Genomic DNA, 26,062 nt, shown 5'->3' with positions numbered 1-26,062 from the left:
GGGATGCATCAGCAAAGGAAACAATTGTCAAAACAATTCCGCTGCATACCATGGCTGGAGTGTTCACATTGCCTCATGTTTGCTGTGTGTCATGGTCTGTGTGTCTGAACTACAACACATTAGTAGTCCGTCATGGTCTGTGTGTCTGAACTATAACACAATAGCAGTGAGTCATGGTCTGTGTGTCTGAACTATAACACATTAGCAGTGCGTCATGGTCTGAGCATGTTCATGATACAACACATCCAACAGTCTGTACTTGTTCACCTACAACGTTCTACATGGACATATAAGAAATGTGTCATCGCTGTAAGTCGTACAGTTCGTAACATCCAAATACAGAATTCAAGGAAAGCGAAATAGTTCTCCAGTGCTCAGTTTAATTAGTTGCTTTTTTCTGTATCACTCACATTTTTTTTACTTTCCCTAGTAAAACCCCAAACATCAGTACTTAGAAAATATGGTGCCTCTAAATCTAAAGGCTAAACCAAAATATTAATATCCAAGAAAGGTGCAGTTACCAGGCTGGCGACTTACAGCGATGACATGCAAAATGAATTCAATGACTGTGACATCTACAGTTTCACAAAACAAGAGTAAGTAATGAGGAGTCAGAGAGGGACGACATCATCTTGACATGTGGTCACACCACAGAAATAAAGCACATCTGACAACAATTAAAGTCGCACTGAATGTATTTAATATTCATACATAAATTATAACATCAGAAAAGAAATGCAGAGAATTTTTATCAAAGCCCTGTTTTAGAGATTACCTGACAAAAAATTCAGGTGAGAACACAATTTTGACCTGCATGAAACAAACATTCAATGCATAGGGATTGAGAGCAGTGGGAACTGTAATGAATAAGTAAAACTTCAGGAGTGGTAAAGCAAAAAAAAAAACCCTCCAAACCAAACAGTATTAATGTGGAGAAAATATTCCTCCTCAAAAACCGAGTGATAAGTTAAAGCTGTTGACAAAAAGAGTAGATTAGATACTGAGAAACATACGACTGGCGAGTGAGATTTCCGTCCACCCCAAGTGATGATCGGTCAGATAAACAGACAGAGTAGGAGCACATATGTTGTGATGGGACCATGCCGATAGCAGAATACTAAAAGATTACTGCATGCATTGCACAAACAAAACAACTAAATGTAAAAGGGGGGGAAAAAAGACTTAAGATTCAAAGAATCCAGAACATAAGTGACAGAAATTTTTAAACATCAAAAATCAGACAGTGTAAAAAGTATATTGAGTAATGTGTTAAGTCTCAGAGAGCAAGTGACAGTCTTGCTCACACAGGGACACACACAGAAAAAAAGGTCATACAATTGCAGAGATGCCTACCCCACACCCTACTCATGAACTGTACCAGAGACTAGAAATCAGGAACACAGAATTATAGAACCATAAAGTTTCCCCCAGTTTCTGTAGACAAGTGTGTCTGAAGCTTGCAACAGTAGCCTACAGCTAGCACAACTGATGGACAGGAAGGTACCAGAACACTGGGTTACCCTGAATTTACAAAGCACCCTATTTGCTACATAACTTTTTACATTCCAGAAAACACTGAGTCTCTTCATGTTACATATAGGCACTGACCATATCTCACGGGTATGGGACCTTTTCCACAGTGTTTCAATGCACAAAAAAACCCAACAAACCCATCATTTTCTCAAAATCCCAATTCAAACAGCCTCCCCCCCCCCCCCCCCCCCCCAATCCCCCTCCTCAATAATGAATAATGACTGGGTGAACAAACTGACAAGACTGCATCAGAACTTTTGTTAAAGGACATCTTGTACCACTGCCTACACAACTACATGTACATGATAATTCTAAACTCCTTCAGTCAACACAAGATAAAGAGCTAAATGTCAGTGAGAAAAATGTCCACAATTTCAAGACTGGGAGGGAGATTCTATGAAGGACTGGAAAAAATTAGGAATGGCAGGTAGACATCTCGGCAAGTGTACCTCTGAGGCAGTAGCAATGCTAGGATGATGAGAGACATTGCATGAATCATTGCAGAACACAAAAGTTTAAAACATAAAACTAAGAATATTTGGCTTCAGCCTTAATTTTCAACGGAGGAAAGATAATTATCAGAGTTCTTTCAAAAAAAAAGAAACCAAAAAAACAAACTTGGTCATGACAAACAAAAATTTTAAATATCATGGTACAACTGTGCTGTATATGGCCATTGAGTTGATCAGTGAGTAAAATTTAAAATGGCATGGCAAGTTATTGAATGTTAGAATGTAAGTATATATATATAATATGATCTGAGTAAATTAGAGACATGGCAGCTATCTAGTAATAATGACAATACATGTATGTGCATTGGCCACAATTTAGAGTAACACCACTGTTTGTTTTTTCTCATAAAGGCACTCAACTTGATTGTTCTTGTTCACGGGAAAAGAAATTTATTAGTTATTAGTATAGAACTAAAAAAAAACCCCAGGTCTGCTCTTTTTGTTCTAACAATGATTCAGGGTTGGCAACTGACTCCCGATACTAACGTGCAGATGACACAGCAGGCCTGACTACAATCCCTTCATAAATCTCGGGTTGTTCCCTGACCAAAGGCCAGAAACCTCCAGCAGTGCCAAGCAGACAGAGCAACAGTCTAGATAGAGTTAAAAGAGAAGCACATTGAAGCTATAACAGTCATTTCGCGTTGGGAGATCGTAAAAGTGACATTTGAATTTGTTGGCAGTCATTTACCATGCCTAAAACCCCAGTTTGTTTTAGGTAGGCCCCTATCTTGTCTGTTAAGACATAATGGGTTATTCAGGATGTTAGCAAAATCTAAAAATTTAACCTGAAATAATTATCAAATTTTTGAAAACAGACCTGGCAGCAAACTCAAACGAAATTTCAAAGGTCACTGACAGGGTGTAAGAGGAAGATTTACACCTTAAGGAATGCCTACGTTATCATTATCACCCCCTCAGAGCACACGGCTAGGTACAAAGTCTACCTTTATAAATATTTTTTTAAAGATGTTATCATGCCAAAAATAAACAAATAAAAACAAACAGAATCAATAGAATGGCACAAAGTCTAGCAAACTATAGACACAAAAAATCATAGGAATAATGAGAACAGAGCCCATGACACAGGCCAAAAGATGAGGCGGGGTTAAAGCTTGGGGATGACATGAACACATTCACAGAAACGCGCCCAGGAAATGCAAAACTTTAGTCTTATCAGGAGGGCAGACACCTGGAAGAGGAACAGAAGCAAGGGAAGTATCAATTTGTCACTTTGTTCCCACGGTAGATACTTTCCCCCAAGTAAATAAAATACACCAGGGTGCCCCACAGAGTAGTTTACATTTGAGTTCATGTAGTGTGAGAATGAGTGTGCCTGTGGCAAATAAAAATGGGACGACAACTGGTACAAAATAAATGATGAGATTCTAGTTAGTGAGTCTTTTTTAAAGGTTTGTAAAACAGAAAAAAACAACAACAAACAAACAAACAAAAAATCAAAATCAAAGAGTATTTTATAGGTTCGAGACTCAACTCCTGCAGAGGAATGAACAAAAATCTGAGTGAATAATGCAAATTGCACAAAAACGAACATATGGGATAAGTATTGCAAATGAAATCCGAGACACCTAATCGACTTGGCAATGTACACATAATCACCGGAAAAAACAAAACTGAAATGGTATAACTAAAAAACAGAAGAAGAATGAGAAGCAATCCTAAAAGAGCATAAAGCTAACAACAGTCCCTCAACAGCCTGAAACCTCTCTCTGACTTCATGAAAGCACCACAAGGACAAAAACATCTCAGACAAAAATGAGCACTTTGCAAACAAAAACACCCCTGGAACAATGTCCATCTAGGACCACGTTTTGTGTAGGAAGAACTAAAAGTTAGTCTTAACCTTTGCCAACCTGAGAAAATTAAAACTTAAATATTTACACATCAGTTACATTTTCTTCAAGTGGACTATTTCAGTGTGCAAGTTCAAAAGGATATTCCGTCACTAAGTACCAGCCACACAAATGTTTCCTGTACAAACAATTTACATACATAAGTAGAGTTTTTGAATCTTAACTGCAACTGATCAATGGGACATGAAGATTTTTTGCTTTAAGTTGACCAAGCTGTAGAACATAACACAGTGTTAGTGCACAGTTGATGTACAGAGCTTGGATCACCATTACTCTTGATCTTCTCTCCTGCCAGTTTTTGGGAGTTGGGAACTTTTCCCGTTTCACTGAGAGATGACGGCACAGACGACAAGAAGACATCTCTTTAGACAGGATGCATCATTTGCCAGGTCATAATCACTCCTCAGTATGCAGGACAAGCAGTACGCACGCATGTCCCAAACAAACAATTACATGCACATATATATATATACAAATGCAGGATACACACATGCACAGGATACATAAAAGAAGTGTTGTAAACGAAACACAGAGAGTAACTCTACCATGACACAAAGACGCATGATATGAAATGGATCACAAAGCATCTATGAAATGACGGAGAATACCCTCTCAGTTTGACGTGTTTTCCACAACACACACAGTCTGTGCTCTACCAGCAGAACCAGCAGAGACAGCTGGGCTACAGTCTTCAGTACAGACATTGTTTTTAGTGAAAGTTATACAGCACTTGTAACACACTTTGGTCATATGAGTGCCAGAGATCAGAGAGAGTAACAAACACAAAATAGAAGGAGGAGAGATAAGGGTGATAGATGTCTTTTAGGAAAGAAGGAGCAAACCACACTGGAGCACCTGTCAACTACCCACATACAAACAGTGAGAGAGTACACACGTGCAGAAAACAAACATACAGTCATTAAAAGATAGCTTGAAGTGGCTCATATAAAGAGACCAAAATGCATGGTCATCAATATACAAAAACACTGAGTCATCAAAAGACAAGCTTGAAAAGACCCTGAAACTTTACCGAATCAACATGCGGGGGAAACAGGCAGGAGGCGGAGATAGATAGTTTTTTCTTTCAAAGACAGTTAAACAAAAGGTTCTCTGTATTTTCAAATGTAAAATCTTTTTGCATCAATTTTTGTCTTTTATCTAAATAATAATCTAATTGTATGTAACTACTGCATCAACATTCATGTAAAATGCATTAAGAAGATACCCACCATTTAAATGTAAAATGCATAAAGAAGATACAGACCATTTTTAATTTATCAAGGTAATGCAGATTTTTTTCATTTCCTAAAATGATCAGAAATCCAAAAGCTATTTTGCAGCTAACAAGAACACAGACAGAAGACATATTCCCATAACCTGGCAGGTGTAAGCATGGCGAGGCAAGAGCAAAAGGCATTTACAAACCATAGGCTAGCAAGTATTTCCTCTTCATTAGGTTCAGAACATATATCCATGACTACATATCATAATGTATGGAGACAGGTCTGGACAACACAATGACAAATGTTGTAGCTTTGAGGGCAAAGTACAGGAATGTGATTTTAAATACTCAAATGGCAATATCAACATATTGGTGCTTCTACCAGTCACAGGTTCACAGTGACCAGCCAGGTGTATCCTGAGACATTGCTCTCCTCTCTCTCACAGACCCAGTGAGACCAGCAGTTTCCAGCAACAAGAGGGACAGGCTTCAGAATAAAACACAATTTCCATCAGCTAAGGAAGTAACAGGCTATTAATTTAATCCCTCTACTTTATAAACCCTTGTAAGTAAACACAAGAGACCTAACAGACATTTTTTTCAACTGAAGATTTTTCGTTACATGCTAAAACATAATTATTCAAGAAAGAAAAGTTCTCTTAAAAAGTCGTTACATTCCCAGAAGGTCAAACTCAGTGAGTTAAGATTACTACTGCAGTCCACAGTGATCATATTGTCAAGGTGCCATGACAATGGCTGAATTCACCAAATTCAAAGTGACCCACTACGGCACCCTTTATACAACGGCCTTCCACCCTGTAATAAAATGGCCTCAATGCTCAAACAAATTTAGAAGAAATAAAACAAATCATTAAAATTCTAGTCAGAAAAAGACGAGAATACAGGATACGCTTTTTTTCTACCATGCTCAAAACTATGAGTGATAAAACTTATATTATGATGAACTAATGTAGCCTGTTGACGAAAAGTGACCTAAACTGAACAGAACCATTCAACTTTGAGGTGATACAAAGATGGCAAAGCCAAACACAATGTCTGGGTGTTAGAATCAACACAGACTGCACCTCTCACTACAAGATAAGGGCTTTAATGCTATTCTCTTTCAATCTCTCATTGCAGTGTCATGAAAACTTTTTTTTCATACAGCTGATTACTGCTTGGCACCAAAAAAACTGCATTTGGAATTTTCCTTTTAACAGAAGCAGCACGCGATCAATGAATCCTCAGGTTCAAAATCATGCAAAGAGACTAAAAAAGGTTCCATCAAACCTAACAACCTTTGTATATGAAAGCTATACAGAAGGCTATGAATTTGTAAAATATGCACCATTTTTTTGAATACACCTACACCTACTTACACTGTTAAATTGACAGGGGCCAGAGTCAAAGAGAGTAATAGGGGAAAGCCAGACAAAAGAAATGAGGTTAACATTTTTGTGTACATAAAAATACATCCATGATGCAAAGAATGACAGCTTTTGAAATGTCACAAACAATATTTACATTTGTTGAACAACAAACCACATATAATGTCATGAAAATCCCCATAACAAAACAATATTACAGCTTTTCATCAACACTTCATCAATCTCTCCTTTCAGTGCAGTTAGCAGCAACATTCAAGCTCAACACATTTTCACTTTTTATAGCTCATACTCTCAGCTGCTCAAATTTTAAAATCAGCTTTGGAAGACAGATTTCAACTTGAAAAAATACCAAACATGAACCAGTGTGGAGAAAAACGGGATTAAGTCCACCAGTTCTCGTGTAAGACAGACCTGCACAAAACATGCACCAACATCTTTGGAGATTCATGAGAGATGACATTGCATAACTATACTCATTAAATCTAACAGTAACATTATGTCTGACCAGATTGACTAAGATCACAAACAGATAAATAAGACTGTCTAACAGTCAGAATAGAGTTTATCTGTGAAGAGAATGAAAGATTTTCAAAAAAAACTATCAGTACTTTCTTGATAGGGAGCATTTCATCTTGAAAGCAGAATTCAAGTTTGCCCCATACACAACTTTATCCCTGAACATCACTTCTGCAGCCTTCCATTCTACAAAAAATGTACTTAGAACTGGATGATCAGAAGAAAAATAGCAACAAAGTTGACAAGTCTCCAGAAAGTGCACTTTGATTCACAACTGATAAATCCTTCCTGTTAATGTTCAAAACAAATTGTGTTAGTCTCCACCTTCATGTCTGTACAAGAAAGGCAATACTGAGGCTTTCCTTAATAACAGAGGATCAACAAGAGACCACAGGCTGAAAACAGGTGAGCATTCACATGGTCTCAGTCCCACATACAGTGTACATATCCAGATTATAAATAGCTATTGTACAAATAACTTATGAAGAACTGTCATTCTCTGACTAAGTCTCCATCTCCTCTTCACTGGTCCCAGTGGAAAGACAATAGATGGATAACATGGAAAACTAACACACTATGCATATTCGCATGGAAATTCTAAATACATGAGCGTGCGGTACAGCTTGAATGCGATAACAGCAACAACTTCTTTTGCTTGGACGGGATGCGTGGAGTGCAAGAAACATGAGGTGCCCACCGCTAAAAGGTATGAGGGTGGGACCATTCTCGTCGGTACAAATATCTACATAACAGTCACAGCAGAGGGACATCAGCTACTTTTCATTTACTTTTCCTCAGGTAATGCAGAAATAGTCAATAGATCAACACCCAGTAAATTGTCTCAAAATTACAAAATAAAATATAAGTTCTGATAAAAATTGACAAAGATTGTTATAAGCAAAAGTGTCTGGATTTCTCCAATCATATATATCTGCCGTTGATCAAATATTTTGTACAAAAAAGTACATTTCCCCCTATAACACATTACTTACTAGCATTCCATTAATGAATGGGAAGAAAAAAGAACAATATAGGTTCCACTACTAAATAACAAGTGATCCACAATTATTTTATGTACTAGTGTACTTTTCCTCAGTAAACCTTGAAAAGTTACTTCTAATTCACTTTAATAATAAAATACACCATTATTCCATCTCTAACTTACATCCTCTACTTTCAGATCGTTACCCCTCAGCTGTGAACAAATGCTCTGGAAGCAAGACTACCGATATGTGTATACATTATGTGCCGTGCACATATGAGTGTGTGTGCAGGAGAGAAGAAAAGAGACTGGGACAAAAAAGAAAAAGAGGAGAATGTGAAGTGAAGAAAGAAAGGTGAGGATTTGCGTCAGGAAACGTTGATTGTGATAAACTAGATTTGCTTTTTAAAAAAAACCCAAATCGATAAAAGACTGATCTCCATCAGAAATTCAAAAGTCAAGATTCAGAACAAAAATCTGGGCAAATTATCTCCAGTTGCCTTACACACTCTAAGAAACATTCCTTGCACTTTGAGATGTGAAGCAACAAACTTGATGGAAAGACAATTTGACAATACATTTATATTTGCAGTTGTGGGAGGAGGAGAAAGGAGGCAGAACAGCACTGACAACTGTCTTAAAAATGATGTTAACATTAAGATACAGTCTTCCCCTACAAACACACACACACACCAGTGCCTCACAGAAAAATGAGGAAAAGTGGGAATGGAGCACAACATGATACCAACACAGTATTTAGCACAACATGATACTATGAGAGTATCTAGCACAATATAATATTCACACAGTATCTAGCACAATATGATACTGACACAGTATCTAGCACAGTGATGATACTGACACAGTACCTAGAAGTAAAATAATCTCATCCACGGCCAGGAAGCAAGTTTTCAAGTGAATGGTCCCTAAAAGTACACTGTTGGACTGACAGCATTCGCTGTATGTGTGTATCTTTCTACATGCATGCATACACGCATGTACTTTGACATGAAGGAACTATGAATAGAAGGTGAGGACGCTGGTCTGGTTGCCTCTCACAAGGAGGATGGGTGGCATGTCACGGGTCAGCGTGTCGATCCAGCACATGTAGAGTCCGGCCGGGCAGGTGCCTTTTCTGGGCATAGGCAGGGTCCTGTAGACACAGCCAAAGGGTAAAAGTGTTGTATAAGTTGAGAAAAGTCTTTAAAAATGATATTCCTACTTTCATGGCAACATTAGATATCATATCTACAAAGCAGATCATTACATTAATCTTTTTAACATGGACCTTAGAAGTTTTGGGAATGTTTATTTATCTCTGAAATTCTGAAAATATTCTGAATGATACCTCCCGGCAATGTTAACATCCATAACACTATATTCTTCACAGAATAAAAGAAAAACCTTTTCTTAGAAAACCTTAAGGGATAAAGTAGTGAGGCACTCTAGTATTTGGAAACTATGATAAAAGATTAAGATGGGAAAAAAGCATCCCAAAGTCATAACATCTTTTAAGCATGCAACTTTCAATGGTCACTCTCCAAACTTCGGTCACCAATGAAAGAAGACGGTGCAAGTTTATCTCATTCCACAAAAGACCCCAAAAAAATATTCCATTCTGACAGACTGACTTCAGGTACTTTCTTTCCTCAAAACTTTGGCTTTTCTTACAACTATTTTTAAAAGTATGGTGTACCTCCCATGCAGCAGCACAAAATGTTTGCAACAGTTCAGGATTATTGACCCCAAAAGAGTAGGTGGATATGTCGAACGGATCACTCCATATATCACTCCTGCCCTCTCCATTTCTTAAGCTGAAGAAGTGCCTTTCCCCTTAACTCTTTATCTCTGAGGGAAGTAAACCCATTATGCCGGGGCCATATTTTGGTATGAAATCTGAAAGTGACATGTACATCACTAAACTGGTGATTAAATCTAAATAAGTGAACCTATTTTGATAGTTCTTTATCCAATGAATGAACTCCCAGAAAAAGAGACCTGTTTTCGGCAATTATCGAAAAGTAGGTTGACATCATTGTAAAGGAATGTGCTCGGACTGCTGCCAGCAGCACATAGGCACAGTGGTTCCGACCGCGAGCCACTGGGAGCGACTTGCCATTGATAAGGAGTAAAATCATCCTTCCTACTGAACAGCCACATAAAGTACTTATGCAGATGTATAATAATGGTTACTTTCACCTTTACATTTGCATAAATTAGTAATCAATCCGATAGCACAGAGGGCTTCAGACTGGCACGTGGTCAACAATTTTCTACTTACATCACAATTAGGGAAGAATCTATGGATCTTTCTAGCAGAAGCTCCCTCAGTCTTATATGTCGCTGTGTCTGGAGAACAAATCACAAGAATGGACATGAACCTCTCGTTAAGAGTAGTACAGTTTGTGAACATTATTTTATTTACAACCATACAATTGTGTGTGTGTGTGTGTGTCTGCTTGTGCTCACAGGAATAGTGCGTGCCTCGGTGCCTGCCTGCCTGCCTCCCTGCGGGCGTGCGTGCGTGCGTGCATGCGTGCGTGCGTGCGTGCGTGCGTGCATGGAAGGGAGGGGGGATCATTCAGTATTATTTGAGATGAACAGAAACATGCCATAAAAAAAGCTTCTGTATATGAGCATTGTTAACAGTCATGTTTTTTTTTTACCACAAACATTGACATGTTGAAGGGTGCAGGCTACAATGACAGCCAGATGGGGAAAGTAGGCCATAAACACACAGACTACGCTCATATGACCTAATGCAGTTGTGAGTGCCGTAAAACACACTAAACAGTTCACTGTTTTTCATTTCTCACTCCTCACAACAAAAGCCAAGAGCAAACTTCAGGGCTGAAAACAGTCAGGGGAACAACAACTTCTTTATAGAGTGTGGTAGCACTGTCTAAGTGCAATGGGGTCAACCCCAATTTTCAAACAGTTGGGGTGACCGACAGTCCAGTGGTAAGGAAAAGCAGATTTGCAACAACAAAAATTGTCAAGATTTGTTAGTGGAAATAGTTTGAAGTGAAGGAATACAGCAGTGTGTCCTTAGGAAGGTACATTGACCCTTGCACAGAAAAAAATTCTGCACTATGTTGACTAGCTGAAATATGCTTGTGGTTGTTTGGGAGACATAATATTATACATAATATGCACTACATGCAAGAATACTGCTATATACAGTTAAAACTGTCCAAGATGGCCACCCATTGTCAAGGATAAAAGTGGTGGGTGCCTTAGACAGGTAGACACCTTGGAGAACATCAACATAACATAGTTACAAATGCAAAGAAGGAAGTGGGGAGAGGCCATTTGTCCAAGTAATTATCTTGGACAGTTGGCCATTTAACCAGGTTGACTGTATGTTCAAACACAAGCTATTGCTAAAGCACCAGGAAGAATCCTTCCATTTGAAGGATCACAGGACTTCCCAACTTCCCTTGGCTGATCCAATCCTTTCAACTGAACATTTACGCCCTCACAAAGTTTACAAAGCATGGCAGCTTGTCAAGCCTTCAAACACTATCAAGTTATGTATTCCCAGAGTACTCCTTCCATTGCTGTCTTTAGTCATAAAAAGAGCTGCTTTAAAACATCACAAACCTTTTCTTTCACAAGCTCCAGCTCATCATCTGTCACCTTCCAAGGAAAATCTTTCTTTGTTTCCCCATTCTGCGAGTTTAACCTCCATTTGGACAAGTACTGATTGAACATCTTCACACTGTCAAGAGAAAAACTTCATGTGTCAATTTAGGCATTTTACACACAAGGCCAGTAGCACATCTAAATAATTATTGATTACTGTTTGCCATTTCAGCCACTTAACAAATATAACGTTTCTTTTTATTTTCTTTCCATCTACTCTTGGACAAGGACAAGGCTATACAATAATCATTTTACTTTTTCCTCTGAAACAAATTCTGAAAAAGAAAACAGACACAAAATTAAGACTACAGTACAACCGAAAGAAAACCAAGTTGATAGACAGATACTATGGAAAGATAGAATAAACTGATTAGAAGCACTCCTGCCTTAATAATACACTGAAAATGGCAAGACTGAGAAAAAAAAAAATCACAATATACCACATGCCGTGACAAAGTCAAAGTTGGGCAAATATGGGAAGTGTTATCCCAGCCAGGAACACAATAGATCCACTCAGCATCACAGCTGTGGTCATGTGAGACCACAATATACAAACCAAACGGCTATGCCAGCTAGAAGAGCTATTAAGCTTTGCCAGCTGCAGTCCGCTATAGAGTTCAAAGAAATGGAGTAAAGTAGTGCTGTCCCAGGGCCCTTCCCAAAAGCAAATATAATAGGCCACTTTAAAATCTCTATAAAAGACAGTCAAAGACAAAGTTTTCTACAATCACAGCATCTTCCTTGTTGAATGCTCTCCCACTTTGGAAAGTACAGCCCCTTTGTTGTGAAAAGACAAAATACATCATAAACAAAGGAAAATACAAATAAGAAATACTGTATTAAAATTCAATAGTACAGGTCATTTGACAAGACCCCAGCCCCCACCACAGGTCACTGATGTGACCAATCCTCTCACCTCTCCTCACTGGGCTTCTTGTTGATCTCAGGCAACACTGTCATGTCCTTGCAGTCAATGCGGAACTTGGACAAAAGGGTGGCCAGTCTGTGAACACAGCAATACTGCACTTAATGCATTGAAATACTCGGTGGTCCTTGACACAGAACACTTCACATTTTCCTTCAAGTCAAAGAAAAGCACATCTAAGCAGATGCGGACATTCAGCACTTGGAGAACAAGACAACACAGAAAGAGTAAAGGTTACTCAAAGAAGAAAGATTGTTCACTGTCAGAGCCACCCTCCCACCGTATACTCTTTGACACATTATTAAAAGATTTCACACATTTTGCTGTAAGACAATTTTGTTTTGAAGGACAGTCAGAGACAAGAAATGGGTGGTTGGCAGGTGCTCTGGTGTGGTTTGCTCCTTCTTTCCTATCATCTGTCTGTTGTCCTATCTCTCCTCCTTTTATGTGTTTGTTACTTTCTTGTAAGACTTCTAATCTTCAGTAATTATATGAGCTAACTGCGTTGCAAGTACCGTAAAAAGCTTACTTAAACAATACAACAAGAGAGGAGAGAGAGCTGACTGTAAAAAAGAAAACAAGAGCAGCAACATTTATCATGACCAAAAACTGAAAAGTATCTGATACAGCCACCCTGATGCTGAGTTGGGACGAAATGTACAATAACTGCCACATTTCATCAAGATGTACATAAGAAGACCAAACTGATACTGTAAAAGAGATAGAAACATGAAAAGCGAACGAGTCTCAATAGATGTTGAAACATATTTTTAGATTCATTCTCTTAAAAATATAAACTTTCACATAGAAGAGAGAAGGTTGGCACAACTGTTCCGCCCCTCACAAATTGTCACCAGGATTTCTAGAAAAGGAAACAAAAATCAACAAAAAGAAACAATCACAAAAGAAATAAGAATCTCTTACTGTCTTTGCTCATATCCCAAGTCTCCGTTCTTGGTCCCTGCAGCAAACACTCTGAGCCTACAGCCCCGCCAGTGAGCCTTTGTGGTCAGGATATACGGCAGCAGCAAAGTCAGACCTGGAGGAGTAGACATCGTCATGTACATTGGATCTGGCACAATATGTCAGCAAGCTGCTGACGTCACGTGTCATCAGTTAACACAGAGCCCTTCCTATTTCGAAATTCCTTTTTTTTTTTTTTACGTCGCAAAAGGTCAGCAATGGAAACTTATCAAAACATTTGCAGGTTCCATTTGGCTGATTATAGTAAAACAGTTACTGTTTTTATTTCAGGTGTAGTGTCGTTCTCAAATAAGCAGAATCTCTTTTAAAAAAAGGGAGGTTTGCATTATGAACCCACTGACATCACTTCTTACAAGCTCTCAGAGTCACAATTGCAAAAAAACATACGTTCTTATAAATAAAACAAATCATAAATACCCTATCATTGACAAACAAAAAAACCCTCAACAAACAAAACAAAAATGAAAAAGACAAAAGTACATAATACATAACATTTTACAATGCATCATGTCCCTTGGGCACCGATACGTTGAATTGGAACAAAAATTGTCTTGCCAGCCCATGAATAGAATATGAATTTCAGAAAAACTTTTGCAGAGGGAGACCACTACTAAATATAGAAACTAACTCTAAACTTTAAATGCTACCAAAAAAAAAGGCATCTTTTTTACAAAGAAAATTCAGTTCCTCAGTTCCATTAAGTCAGTTCCATTAAAGACAAAAGCAGGATTTGCTGGGCTTCACTTACCGCCATCATCAAATAACCACCAGACATCGATGGAGCCTTTCTCTTTGTTACGAAATTTATTCATTGTCTTCAACACCTACAATAAAAAGAACATGACAAAAAAGACATTACTGAATGATACACACAAAAGCAGAATCAACTATACCCGTAACAGCTATAAAAATGAAATATGAACCACAGAAGAAGAGACAGGCAAACAGTTAATGATTAACTCCATCACATGCCCACCACCATGTCAGTCACAAGGATCAGTTCCTTAACACAGCTGATATTTTCTCAGGACAAACAGAACTTTCTCCAGAAGGCACTAATGATCATATTTGAAACAAAAAAAACATGTACACCCCCGTGGTGAAATACTAAGCTGCATTTAGTAAGGACTGGGTTATGGTGCTGGACAACAAAAATTGAACCCCCTAAATATTGTGCCATGGTAATAGATTGACAAGTCAAAATCCTGTATATGGCTTGATCATGAGCAACAATTGAACAGACCTGCATCCAATGTGTCATATTTTGTGTAAACATAAATTTCACACTCCATACCATCTGATAGTCCCTAATCTTAAAATTCATGCCTACTTGAAAATGCCTTTGACGTTTGATGTAGAGAATAAAGTGATAATGAAGTATGCATTTTTGCTTGGAGAAAGTTGGGGTTCATGTGTCATGCAAACATGTTTGTGAGAAATACGTAGTGAAATAAATCCCTTTTGTGTTTCCAAAACTACATCTTCTTTACATGCTTCCCGAAACCCCACGTAATTCCTTCCACAAACCTGGGTATTGAGTTTCTTCAGCAGCAAAGGATTATTGGGCTGCTCAGTCATGTCTCCTTGCCCCTCCTCCTCGTCTTCCACACGAATCTGAACTACTACAGGGGCAGCTCCCTTCTTGTCTCCCTTTTTCCCTGATTTCTTGCCCTGGCCCTTCTCCACGTCCCCATTCAAGGCCACCTCCTGGCCACTGTGCTTGGAGCTGCCTCCATGGGGCTCGGCAGCATTGACTGGAGTTCCTCTGGGGCTTTCATCATCATCACTGGCATCTGAGACAGTTGGAAGAGGAAGGCATAAGATAGTAAGTGTTTTTTCCTTCATCTATATTAAGGTTTCTGCAGGCCGAGTTTTTTCTGGGGGTTTTTTTTTTAAGTGCAACATTTATCTTAGAGCTTATAAATCAGTGCTGATAAAGAGAAAAAGCCAAAAAAGAGGAAAATATTCCGACCCTGTTGCAATCCCGAAATTTCATCATAGAACTCAGTAGTTAGTATTAGATTTGTAGTAATTAGACCTGCATGTGAGCCTCAACCAGATTGTCTGAAAATTTTGCGCAACCCCCCCCCCCCCCCCAAGAGCTTTTGTGGGTGTCTTAAGGAAGGACTTCCGAGTAACGAGCGACCACCCCAACAAACACAACAAAGAGGACACCTAATCCTACCCCTACCCCTACCCCAAAAAAGAACCTGCAACGAGCCTCATGTGAAAAGGCCAGCAAAAGTCCAAAATGAAAAACATTTTTAAAATTAAAAAACCACACTCCAAAACAAACAAGGCTTACAATAAGTTACAAGGAGCATAATGGCCTACATCTACATATTGCTAGATCTATAATAATAGGGTTTGATACAATAACACAATAGATTCTAGAATTGGAATATGAATCCTGCATATAGATCTAGTAAACTAAATAAATCTAGATCTAGATCTAGATCTTGTAGAACAAATGAATAGGAATAGGCCTTGAACTAGAAATCCGCATCCGATTCCGAACAGAGGGGCTCACCTGAGTCTAGACTTGGTCTAGATTCTAAATAAATAAATAATTCACGCACGGTACGCACCTGATGAAATGCCTTTTACCAACATTAATATTACAGCACAGCCTATGATAGAGTTTGACAAAATAGAATTGGAATATGAATCCTCCATTGAGGTCTATAATGATCTAGAGTATATAAATCTAGATCTAGATTCTATTAAATAAATCTAAGTGAGTCGGACTGGAATGAATCCACACGATCTGAACAATTGTATTTGTCAACAAAATGAAATTAAAAATGGCTGCTCGAGCACGAAACTGAAAGTAGATAATTTAGGTCGTCGTCCTTTTTCGTATTCGCATTTCTACTCAGGTTCCGACAATTATGTCGGAAACGCCGACGTCGGCAGTCGGTGGTCGGCACGACAACGAAAGTGCCGACAAAGCCGATGGGAGAAAAGGGGGACGCTGGCAGTCGGCCAGGCCTCGCACTTCGCACATTGACTGATACAGGTGGGCCTAGCGATAGCATCGGTCGCCTCGCGGGTCGCGTTGCCATTGTCGGATTTCAGACGATTGTCTGCAAACATGCAGGTCTAAGTAATATTTTGGAAACAACAAAAAAGAGGAAAGCCGCCAATCCGCAGAAAATTACCAGCACTGATAAATAGAGCATTCTGTCTGAGCCTTATGCTGTGATAGTTATCATTGTATTTTTTTTCTTCAAAGAAAGAAATTTAAAAAGCTCTTAAAAATGCACATTTAAAAAAAAAATGTATCAGTGTCACCTTCATCTTGTTGGCCATCAAACAAGGTGGTTGCTGTGTCCACGTCCAAACCAAAGCCTTCCTTCACACGAAGAATCCCCACACCAAACTTCAGGTCAAAAGCATCACTGTAAAGAAAGAAAAGAAAAAAAACACCATGTGAGAAGACAGACGTATCACAACACCACAGGTAATATTGATCATAGATGTGAACTTAGACATGTCGTAACAGAAGTCTACCACTGTTTGGGTGCATTCCATTTTTATCAAACAAATGAAAGTAAATACACAGGACACCTCTGCATACATAAGACTCCAAGAAGGATGTAGTCCACATTCTATTTCTACACTAACAATTTCTAAAAAAGAAGAAAATTTTATTTTTTTTAATCAGTCTACGCACAATTTTACAAAAATGGTTAAATTCAAAATTTTTTAATTGGTTGTGATTACAATGTTATTAAATTGGTCCTGCTGTGTTTTTCCCTATATTCCAATGAAAAGAGAACCAGAAGAAAAAGGCTGGAATGTATGCAAAATAGAAGAAGAAAAAAATCTGTGAAAACTTTGGGGTCCTTTTTTATAGCAAATTATTCGACTCCCTACAACAAAAGATCAAGGGGAAGACCACGTGCAACCTGGAGAAGAGTCACAGAAAAGGATGTACAGAAACGTGGGAAGACATGGAGTGACATATCAAGCGACTAGCCCAGGATAGGGAAATGTGGAGAGTATTTGTTCGAGGCCTGTATCCTGGTCCAGGGTGAGATAAACAATGATGATGACAACACACACAACCAAAACAACAACAAAAATCACAAGAAACATGTACAACTTACTGAATGACGCCCAAGTACTGCTGGACATACTCAGGTTTGTCTGTCTGCCAGTTGGACTTGTACCCGAGGATCAGAAGATTGGGACGGAACTTTCCCACACCGACATTCTGTAGATAGACATAGGTACATAGAGACTGTAATATGAAAACATCTGTCGACACATTATGAGTCCATCAGCAAAACTTTCTTTCTCTTGAAGTGTATTCTAGCTAAATGCAAAAAACAGAACAAAGCCATGAAAGTTATTTACATAAATAGAGCTCTGTGTCAAGAATTGATACTGATGGGAATTAGTGTAAAGAGTTTACTTCAACACAGGAGAACTTGTGAATTACTACGACAACACACATTTCTCTCTTCATATCAAAAGGCTTACTTTTCACCTTGATCGTGGGCCATGATTCAAATCATTTTTACATCAAAGCTCTCTAATCCACCTCCTAAGTCTTCAGTATTAATTCAGAGGCTCTAACTCATGACAAAACTGAAAATATGTTGAAATCGGCGTCAAACTTGACCTGAAACCCCAAAGTGACTGACCTGCATAAGGGCCTGAGCTCCCAGCTGGAACGTGGAAGCTGTGGTGGCTGAGTAGAAAGACTTGATGTGTCGCCGCCGGAAGTATGCGTATGGAGCGCTTGACTGTAACTGGCGCAGATTCTCCCATTGAGTACCCTATGTAGGGGCACATTGAAAAAATGAAACTATGGATTTTGCTTGTCCAAAAATAAAAGGCTTTCTGCTACAGGACGACCCAAAAGATCCTTACATATCAGAAACTAGAAATTCACCCCTGTAAAAGTAAAAGGCCCATCTCTAAACTTAAATTGTGTCTTTTTTCACTGTTGCAAAACTGAAACGCTTGCCACACAAAATGGGTATGGTACCTATGAAAAATATCCTGAGCTTTTATATGTAACGAAGAACATAATGCCCTCAACCTCAAATTGTGAGTGTGTGTGGAGAGGGGGGGGGGGGGGGGGGGGGGGGTAGGTGTTTCAGAGGCATTAAAATAAATCCAGAGAGCAAGCTTGTCTCCACTAAGCTGAAACAGCGACTAAGAATAGAAAGATAATGTTTCTATTAACAAAGCACAGAAGCCACCACTCACCACAATGACATTGCCACACATCATGAGTCCCATCTTCTTGGTGATGTGAGTGCAAAAATCTACCAGGGCCGGCCGTGTGTCCGGTTCACCAGAGAGAACCAGAACTTGTGGTCTGTGATCAAGTAGAAGAGTTGAGTCATAGAGATTTCATCACAGACACAATAACCAACAACAAGCTATTAAGGGAAGACCTGGGTCGGCAATCCAAGGCAATATCGATACAATTTTTCAAACTATCCGACTTTTGTTTTTTGCTGAAAAACATCCTTTGACATCTGTTCTATCGAGTCAAAATGAAGAAACTGTTGAAAAAACACCCTAAATGATCTAAAAGGGCGTTTGAAAAGTGCAAACTGCTCTAAAAATCCTTTTTAAAATCCGTTTTTTCTGTTTTTCTCAAAATCTACTTTTTGACATATGTGACTTCCCGGGTGCAAGGAGTTTTCAAAAACTACAGAAGCTAGAAGCTTCAAATTTGTTGTACAGGTGCTTTAAGATCGATTCTGGGGATCTATGAAAGAAAATTGGGAAATATTGGTAACTTGAAATATTCAATTTTTTTGTAATATGTACCCCAAAATCTCGTCAACTGATTCTAGTGGGTCCAATGACTTTGGGCTCACTTTTTTAGTTTTAAAGATAGGACAAAATCCTTACATGGATCCCCAGTTCATATAGGTTTGTACTTGTGTGCCAAATTTCAGGCTGATAATTCAATATTTACTATGAAATTCTTCTGCACTAAGAAACGGGTTTAAAAATCCAAGATGGCTACCACAGAGACCCATTTTTCAGAAAAATTCAACAAATTCACCCCTAGTACATCCTATTTACCTATGAACTTCTTGCACAATTACATGAAATTGAATAAAAGTCATTCGTTTAGAAAATTTTTCCAGGAGTGTACGTCGTCTCCCCTTAAGTGAGGGGTGGGGTTGGCACGCAAGACAGACAGGCAGAAACAAAAGATGGACAGTAAAGAAGAAACCAACAATGTACAGAGAAGCCATAAAATTGGAAAATTAGATTGAAAACGAGTAATTGCAGATATCTGAGGCACTAACAAGATCTAGTAGGCTTTCCCAAACATACCGCGTAGTATGCAACAAAGGAAAAAGTGCTAAATTTCTCGACATACTCAAGTTTCCTGAACAGATGTACCGTTCACACGTGACAAGGAAATACTAACCTGAAATTCTTGATGTGCTCCCCAATCCTGACCAGCTTGAGAGTCTGTATGAGGACGCTGCGGTACACGTGAGCCTGGGTAGATGAGCCCCAGTTCACATCTGGAACAAATACCAAAAGGTGACTCATTCATTTGTCTCTTTGAGTATAGAGCAGCACATAAACAGAATAACAGTCATCAAGTATGAGGGAAGACAACAGAGAGAAACAACACAAGAAAAGACATACCATCAAACGAAAAAAAACATACAAGAACATGATCCATCACACATAACTGACTCCACTTATCAAAAATAAAAAAGTAAAAAAGTAAAGTAATTGATCTCGGTGATGGCAGATCACATAGTTTTCAAAATTTCAACCAACAGAATATCCAACCATTACTTTTACGGCCACTCCCTTTGAAGGCAGATATACGCCACTTTCGAAAGTACCCCATATAATTTATTCATACTTACTTATTCTCTCCCTATACTTTCAGGTACATAAGGTGGAGAGCAGTCGACACAATGCTTGCATGTCCCTGGCCACATCTTTTTATTCTTACTAAAAATTAATTCAATTTTCAGTACGAGGTTAAATCTAGCACTGTGAGCCTTCAGACCAGGCCTATAGACTTCAACAGCTAGTAACTAAAGCAATAAGAAGGTCATGCGTACCAGGTTTGCGATGGTGTACATAGACAAACAGAGTGCCCACACAGCCAAAGGTGATGAGCGCAGTGATCCAGTTGATGATGAACATGACCACAATGCACAGCACCGCTCCGCACAGGCTCAGCCACTTGTTGTAGAAACGGAACGATGGACGCCATCCTGCACACAGACAACAAGACACATTTGAGTTCTAGAACAAAAATAACTCGCTAAATTTATTTCGCAAAACAAAAACATAACAGGAACACAGAAATTCATTAATCAAGCCTGAGTCCTGATTTTTGTTACAAAAATAGACTTAAAAATGTATGAAACCATTTAGCATATTACAGCAAATTAAAAACAGACATAAGAATTAGAGGAGGAGGGGGGAGAAAGAGGGTTGTTGCTTAAAGTACATTAACTGAGCAAACAACTTCTCATAATGACAATAACACCATATTCATATATGTGTCACAACGAAGTGGAATCAGGCGCTCGTCAATTTCGGGGCATATGGAGTTATTGGTATCACCTTAAAGGTTATTCATTTGCCTTGCTTTTGGAAGAAAAAAAATATCCATTTATCTTGAATAGAAGTCGAGATATTTGCGATTGAAGGAGGTGGGGTCGCCTAGTTTTAGAAGTAAAATTAGCAATAAAATGGCCGCCAAAGTTAGGTGACTTCCATAGCTTGGGAGTCCATGTAAACTGCAAATTTACTCCTTTTTTTTTTGTGCCTTTAATCAACGTTTGTCAATAAAATCCACACATAAAAGAGTTTTTGAATGGACATACAAGATGGTGAGTCAAAAAACAAAAATTCGAAGAAAATTTCCAAGCTGGCCGAAAAATGCAGATTTCTCGGATTCCATTATTTTGACGAGTGTCATCATTAGCACAATAATCATTTCCATGCAATCTCAAGCCTTTGGTAGATGCTTAACATTACGGAGTGAAATATTTAATTGAGAAATCTTACCGGGTGATCTGGCTACAGACGCATCGAAGCAAGAGAAGTTGATGAGGGCATACGACATGAGAAAGAAGTTGGAGATCAGAGGTGCTATGGCATTGAGGTCAGCTGAAATGACATGAGAAAAACATCAGAGTGAGGAATCAGAACAAATTAAGGCATTATCATCCCAATTCTAACCACTATTGTTCTAAAAGATAGTCTCAGATCTAGCAACTGGAAGTCAAAACCAAATGTAAACTAGAAGTAACACAAGAATCATCAATCCAAATATATATTTGCCTGGTACCTTGCGAATAACATAGGCAGCTGTATCTACTACATTAGAAAGTATTACCCCTCCACAATAAATTTACTTATTTTTCTAAGACATGGGGAAAAGTCTCCGTCAACAATACATTAAAGTTAGTCTTCCGATTTTGTACTTTTGGTGGTTCTTTCAAAGTGAGGTTACTTGCAAGGCCACAGTGATCCTACTCTCAACTTCTCAATAAAACCATGGACACAGATACTCTTTGGGGAACCATAATTTATGTAGAAAAAAAGTTCAAATAAGAGTTACCAACATCCACGAACCTCTAGCAGTCTTACCTATTAACTGGAAACCGAAGCCTATAACAAAACAGAGTAGAAATGCTCTTCTGGGGTTGTCACCGGGGCCATAGCCTACACCAAAGTAGGCCAACAGTGGGAAGATCTTGTCTTTGCAGAGCGCCTGAGGGAAACACAAAGGTTATTCCCAAACTTGTTTGGCTGATACAGATCAAATATACAAAGTGCATTCTGTGCCAGTTATCAGCAAAGAGTGAAACTTGTGTCCAAATAGAATGTCTTATGAGAAATGATGATATTCTACACAGTAGTTTCAGGGTCTTACTCGCTCAAAATACTTGCTTTGAGTAGATACTTTCAACATTATCAAAAAATTCTAAAACATACTCAAAATTCACAAATTTTTCAAACAAATTCATAGAAGGACTATACAAGCTTTCATACCATATCAGTAAAACAGCAGATTTTGGGGAGAATGAATACTTATATTCTGACAAAGAAATCTGTAGTCAGCATAACCTCCACCAGAAATGAAAAGTTCCCAAGACAATTCAAGGAGTTCTTTGTTTCACATTCTACCACGTGTTAAGAAATATCTTCATCCAAGGACTAGGTGTGTGTACTTTGGTGTATCTGCGAGTAGCAAAACTAGTCTATGTGAAAGTACTTCCTTTAAAAAAAAATTTTAATATATAAAAATATGTATTTTTACGCCCCCCAATGACACAATTTACATATTTGCACGGCAGACTTCGACCCTACCTGTCAGGGTCAACCCGAGCCGAGAAGGATTCAATATTTCAGCAGAAAGACCAAGATGCTCAGTGTTAAAAATTTTCCCTACATGAGAATTGAGTTTTGGTCTTCTGCATGCAACAACAAAGCACCTAATCCCTCCACCACAGACACCAGAGAAAAGACTTTTTGTAACTCCCCAGACGGATAAACCACCTGAGCATCCAAATGCAAAACAGTGCGTTTCTCAACTCAGAAGTTTGGTCATACCTGGAACACTTTTGGTGCTGACATCAGACTGGCAAGGGCAGAGGAGAGAGTGGCAGAGAAAATTCCAGCCAGGATGAGTGGACCCCAAGCCGCCACCATCTCAATAGCCTGGAGAAGACACAACAGAAAAACTCACTTGGTACACCAACCGGTATCACATTACTATAATACACACACGGGACAAAAATTTCCAAGAAATTTAGTGCAAATTGAAACCCATAATGTATAAGAAAGGTGTGAATGGAACAACCAGCCAGATAAGAAAGAAATTTAATAGCCCCACATCAGGAGTAACAAAGAATACTTTTTTTTTTTTTTTTTTTTTTTTTAAACTGATTTGTCTAAAACATTCAGAGAAAAAAGTAAAAAATAAGGACCCCCCAATAACCCATGACAAAACTTATCATGAAGAAAAAATGGCAAATTGTTCAAAACTCTTAATCCCCTGTCCAAACACAATGTCAGGGATGCATGTACCTGGTAGTCATAGAGGAGGCCATACTTGCACTGTTCAGGAGACAGAGAACAGTTGGAGATGAACTCTGGGCTGTAACTATAGTCCTCAGAGCTGTACTGGGGAGCAGCTGAAACAAAGAGAGAAAACATGATATGGTTATAATCTCAGCATATTATTATATTACAACTGAAGAGACTTAAATCTTCTAAATAATTTTGGAAGAATGGGGGGGGGGGGGGAGGAGGAGGAGGGGGAGGAGAGAGAGGAGGAAGAATAGTTCGCAGTCTACTTTTACCAGTTCTTCCAAATTCACAGCAAAATTATTAAGATTTTACTGAGACTAAAATTTCTGAGAAGCCTTTTTCACTGGAAAAACAAGACACAATAGGGGTGGAAATTACAAAGCAAAAAGCACTGGTATGAAAACATGTTTATACAATAAAACAAACTGTGCTTGACAAATATTCACAAGCATTCATACAATCCCACATACTATGAAAAACCAATTATATCCCCACCTTGAAATGCTCCTTGTGAAGAGTGCAAAAGAAACTTTATAAAGTCTGTGACAGGGAATTGTTTCACATTTATTTTTAGAGAATATATTAACTCATGAATTTCCATCATCAAAGTCCTCTCTCTGTTCCAGTACTCACCAGTGGAGGTCAGTGCAAAGGGTGTCGTGTTCACAGAGTACGCTGCCACAGGCCCAGCCACTGTGGCCGCAGTTGTTGTTGTCATGGCAACAGAGCCATTGACAGCAGCACTGACAGGCTGGAGGACACTGACATTGGACGCAGCAGTAGCAGCAGCAGTAGACACCAGCATGATCCCGTTGGCCTCTCGCAGGACACAGGAACCCACACATATAGCCATGACGAGGTAAACCAAGGAAGTGATCAGGATAGACAGGAACGTACCCTTGGGGATTGACTTGGAAGCATCCTGGGAAGGGTGGACACGTAAAAAAAAAAATTAATTTCATCAATAGGTAGGATAAAGGTCATTTTGCAGTGTGAATAAGCAAAACAGACAGTCAGAAACAACCGATGGACGGCAATGTAGGACCAACAACCTGCTGCCACAACCATCTGTCAAAAACAGTAGAGTTTAGTTTTAGTAAGAGTTTTATGGCACTTGCAACACAATAAGGTCACACAAGTGCTAAAGATCAGAGAGTAACAAAAACAAGAAAGGAGGAGGAGTGATAATCAAATGACAATAGATGTTTGATAGTAAAGAAGGAGCAGACCACACCAGAGCACCCGTCAACCACCAAAAATGGAAGATACAGGTCATGCATTTTTCGAGATTTCAAAGTGAATAAAGGACATATAAAGGAGCTAATCCCCCCAATGAGCATTCACGGTTTATATCTTTGAGTAAAGAGATGTAGATTGATCCTAAAACGTGTATATATTGCTGACAAAAGCAAGAAAGATAGACAAAGACAAAAGAGAGAAGAAAAAAAAGAAGCAGGACCCACAATAGTCCCCTCCAACCAACCACGAGAATACACTGTACAGAACTGCCCAACAGCTGAACAGAACCTGCAACTATCATCTTGTGGTGATGGATCGAAAGATAAAAGTCTCTACACCCTTAGTCAGATAACAGCTTCACAAGACAGACAACTTCCACCTAAGGGCCCACACACATCAACAAAGATTCATAAACTTGGATTATTCAGCTGCTTTGCAACATCCTATGACGAAAACAATTTGTTATTACATGACTGGTAGATCATGCAAAACATGTCTGATCGTCAAATACATATAAATTATTATAATATATGAGGTTCAACAGTTCAAATTATACCTTATCATTCTATTGTTTCCATCGGGGAAGACTCAAATGACTTCGCCAACTTATTTGACAAGCTCAATATTTTAATACTTTCATTTGCCAGCTCAATCTCCCAAGCCCAACCACATCTTTCTCACACTCTTGCATTCTCATATTCAGGCTTTACAAAGTATTGATTTTTTGATTGGGTAGATGTTTTACGGCACTATCGACACAATTTTGGTCATTTAAGCGCCAACAAAGTATTGAAAAGAAGCAGAGTGGAATTGTCTTAAAAAATAAAATTCTACAAAAAGAACTCAAAACAATATGGCAATCGAACACGTAATCAATTGTAAGTCAGGCAAATTACATGTATTCCTAAATTAAACATTATTATTACATGTAAAATGTTAAAGCCCCAAAATCCTTCATTTTCAATAGCTCACAGAGAAGTAATAGATATTCAACACTTTTGTTTGTCCAAAGTTGTGTATATGTTAGCGCACATTAGCATGTGTATGCCTTCACTTTGAAACATTCTATTTTTGTTCTGAAAGAAACAAGCTTTAAGTTCACAAAATATTTGTTGGCTTGGTTGGGGGGGTTTTTCTTCAAGGGAACTGGACATTTGAACATTCTCCAAACATTAACCCCCCC

General features: G+C 38.6%; 1 protein-coding gene across 1 annotated transcript in view; it reads right to left on the bottom strand.

Moving 5' to 3' along the window:
* Window positions 1-2,158: 2,158 nt before the first annotated feature.
* Window positions 2,159-26,062, bottom strand: part of LOC101861529 (solute carrier family 12 member 3) — a gene marked incomplete at its 5' end in the record, with an annotated part of 31,586 nt that continues 7,682 nt past the window's right edge. Inside the window, 18 exon segments of the mRNA XM_013086480.2 lie at window positions 2,159-9,180; window positions 10,309-10,376; window positions 11,631-11,748; window positions 12,589-12,675; window positions 13,522-13,636; window positions 14,330-14,405; window positions 15,109-15,374; window positions 16,876-16,982; window positions 17,694-17,800; window positions 18,234-18,368; window positions 18,805-18,916; window positions 19,994-20,093; window positions 20,652-20,807; window positions 21,610-21,711; window positions 22,195-22,318; window positions 23,161-23,268; window positions 23,638-23,744; window positions 24,274-24,562. Of these exon segments, the coding sequence (XP_012941934.1) occupies window positions 9,045-9,180; window positions 10,309-10,376; window positions 11,631-11,748; window positions 12,589-12,675; window positions 13,522-13,636; window positions 14,330-14,405; window positions 15,109-15,374; window positions 16,876-16,982; window positions 17,694-17,800; window positions 18,234-18,368; window positions 18,805-18,916; window positions 19,994-20,093; window positions 20,652-20,807; window positions 21,610-21,711; window positions 22,195-22,318; window positions 23,161-23,268; window positions 23,638-23,744; window positions 24,274-24,562 (2,313 nt within the window).

Source organism: Aplysia californica, unplaced genomic scaffold (genome assembly GCF_000002075.1).
Source record: "Aplysia californica isolate F4 #8 unplaced genomic scaffold, AplCal3.0 scaffold00471, whole genome shotgun sequence".
NCBI lineage: Eukaryota > Metazoa > Mollusca > Gastropoda > Aplysiida > Aplysiidae > Aplysia > Aplysia californica.
This window is presented reverse-complemented; position numbering and strand designations above follow the sequence as displayed.